Source organism: Durio zibethinus, chromosome 21, assembly GCF_047325235.1.
Source record: "Durio zibethinus cultivar Kanyao isolate XHJ-2024 chromosome 21, ASM4732523v1, whole genome shotgun sequence".
Classification (NCBI taxonomy): Eukaryota; Viridiplantae; Streptophyta; class Magnoliopsida; order Malvales; family Malvaceae; genus Durio; species Durio zibethinus.
In genome coordinates, this window is record NC_143182.1 from 8720116 (window position 1) to 8722571 (window position 2456).

Sequence of the window (2456 nt, forward strand, 5' to 3'; positions counted from 1 at the left end):
ACATAACGTCACGATTAAACAAAATACAGCTTCCTCCATTTCTCTCTTTCTTTTGCTCTCAGATCTGATATTCAAAATAAGATAAAAAAAAAAGGGCACAGAGAAATTTCACCATTATTTTTCTTCAATCCCAGGTACTTAAACCAATCTTATATTCCAGATTTCAAGTGAACTGTTCCTCTTCTTGGATTGTTCTTCTCTATTTTTATTGTATCACCAATTTGCAATTTGTTTTTTCTTGGTTTCATTTTATTGTACGTTTGGAATTGCCTCAATTTTATGAATTTTTGTGTACCCAATTGAACTTAATATGTATCAAATATACTATGAGCTGCTTCTTTTAGATCTTAGATTTGGGTTGCAATCTAGGGAAATTATGTGAAAAAAAAGAGGGCAATTTTCTTGCTGGGTCTTAAGCTTTTTCCCAAAACCCCCCGTTTTTGTTACTTGCCCAAGAAAAACTTCCAATTTTCTATCTATTTTGAGTACCCAATTAAGGGAAAAGAGAGCAAATGGTGAGGGAGGGAACAGTGGAATCATTTTACGCAAGGCTTAGAGAATCGGTTAGCGCATCATCTCTCTCTCCATTACTCATATTCCCATCAACCTCTGACGTGGACTCTCTCTGTGCTCTCAAAATCATTTTCCACATTCTTGAATCTGATTCTGTCCGGTACTCGTGTTATCCGGTGTCTTCTTTTCAAGAAATCCAAGAATACGCTGCTTCTGAATTGAGTTCTTCCTCTGAGGGCCCTGTTACCATACTTTTGACAAATTGGGGATGCCACCGTGACCTCCAGAAGGATCTTAAGTTAGGGTCAGCTGCGCGGGTTTTCGTTGTTGATAGTCATAGGCCGATTCATTTGCATAACTTGAGTGACCAGAATGATCAGGTGGTTGTTCTCTATGCTAATGATGATGAGCGATTAGCTGATCTGGCGTATGATTTCGAAGTTATGGAGTTGGCAAATGCTAGCTATTTTTTGCATAATTCAGAGTTGGATAGTGAAGAAGATGAAGATAGTGAAAGCGAGGATGAAGATGAGGATGATGAGGAGGAAGGAGGACCCAGGGATGGCTCTAGGAAACGAAGAAGAATGTCTTCAGAAGGTGAAGAAGAGCCAACATCTCGGCGTTTTAAGAGATTGAAAAGGGATTATTATCGGATGGGAACTTTCCATGGCAAGCCATCGGGGTGTTTGATGTATGATTTGTCGCATTCTTTAAGGAAAAACACAAATGAGTTGCTTTGGCTGGCTTGTGTTTCACTTACTGATCAGTTTGTTCATGAGAGGCTAACAGACGAGAGGTATGAAGCTGGGGTTATGGAGCTTCAGCAGCATATTAACAGTTTAGGGAATTTAGATGCAGTTACTTCAGTGACTCTTAAAGATGGGACCAAGGTTCGAGCACCTGATTCCTCAAGAATTGCCTATGAAGAAGAACCAAGACTTATGTTGTTAAGAGAGTGGAATTTATTTGATTCAATGCTGTGCTCCTCGTACATTGCCCCTAAGTTGAAGACTTGGAGTGATAATGGTATGAAAAAGCTTAAGCTTCTTCTTGCACGGATGGGATTTGCCCTTGTGGATTGCCAGCAGAAGTTTCAGTACATGAATTGTGAAGTAAAACAAAAGATGAAAGATCAATTTGAACAAATTTTGCCTGAATATGGACTTAATGATTGCTACTACAAAAGTTTCTTGCGTCTTCATGGTTATACTTCAAGGATTTCAGCTGCAGACATGGTATATGGGGTTACCGCACTGCTTGAATCATTTGTGCAATCAGATGGCTCTTGTGCTTCGAAGCAGTTTGGTGAGGCACATGATGCACTGTCCCTCAGTAATCTTGATAAGCTGAAAGCTGGAATGGAGCAAGCAATCAAGATACAAAGAGCTATTCTTAGGCAAGGAAGTGCCGCAATAACAAAGAGTGGCTGTATCAGGAGTGGGAGAAAGTTTAGGTGGGTGAAGCTTGAAGATTCAGAAGATACAAAGCTGTTGGGTCACCCCCAGGCTCTGACTAAGTTCTGCTACTTTCTAATGGATGCCTTGAAGGAGAAAGGAGCTAGGTTGAAGCCTTTGCTTTGTGCCTGCATACAAGAGCCAGCTAAGGTGTTGATTGTTGGGGTCTGTGGAAAGCCTCGTCTTGGAGCACTTCAAGGGAATGCGTTTGGTCTTGCATTCAGGAATGCCGCCGAGGAAACTGGAGCTGAATTCTTTCATGAGCTCTTTGAATCTTCATGGATTGTGTTGGATGCAGGTGCTGTTAATTCCTTCATGGTCAGACTAACTGAAAAGCTTTGATGTAAAGCTTTCAATATGTGCGCAATTGTAACTTTGTTGTGTTCAGTGTTCTCAAAAGGAAAACATTTGTTCATTACTTTAAGTGAGTAATTTTTAGCTTGTTTGAAATTATTCATAAATAAAAATCTAACTTGACTTCCTCAAGAA

At 40.0% G+C, this 2456-nt stretch overlaps 1 protein-coding gene across 1 annotated transcript; it reads left to right on the top strand.

Annotated features, from left to right (window-relative positions):
* LOC111306161 (cell division control protein 45 homolog) lies at positions 1–2456 on the top strand. Its single transcript, XM_022904067.2, has one exon. It carries the CDS (start codon positions 513–515, stop codon positions 2307–2309), a length of 1797 nt encoding a protein of 598 aa, XP_022759802.2. The 5' UTR covers positions 1–512; the 3' UTR covers positions 2310–2456.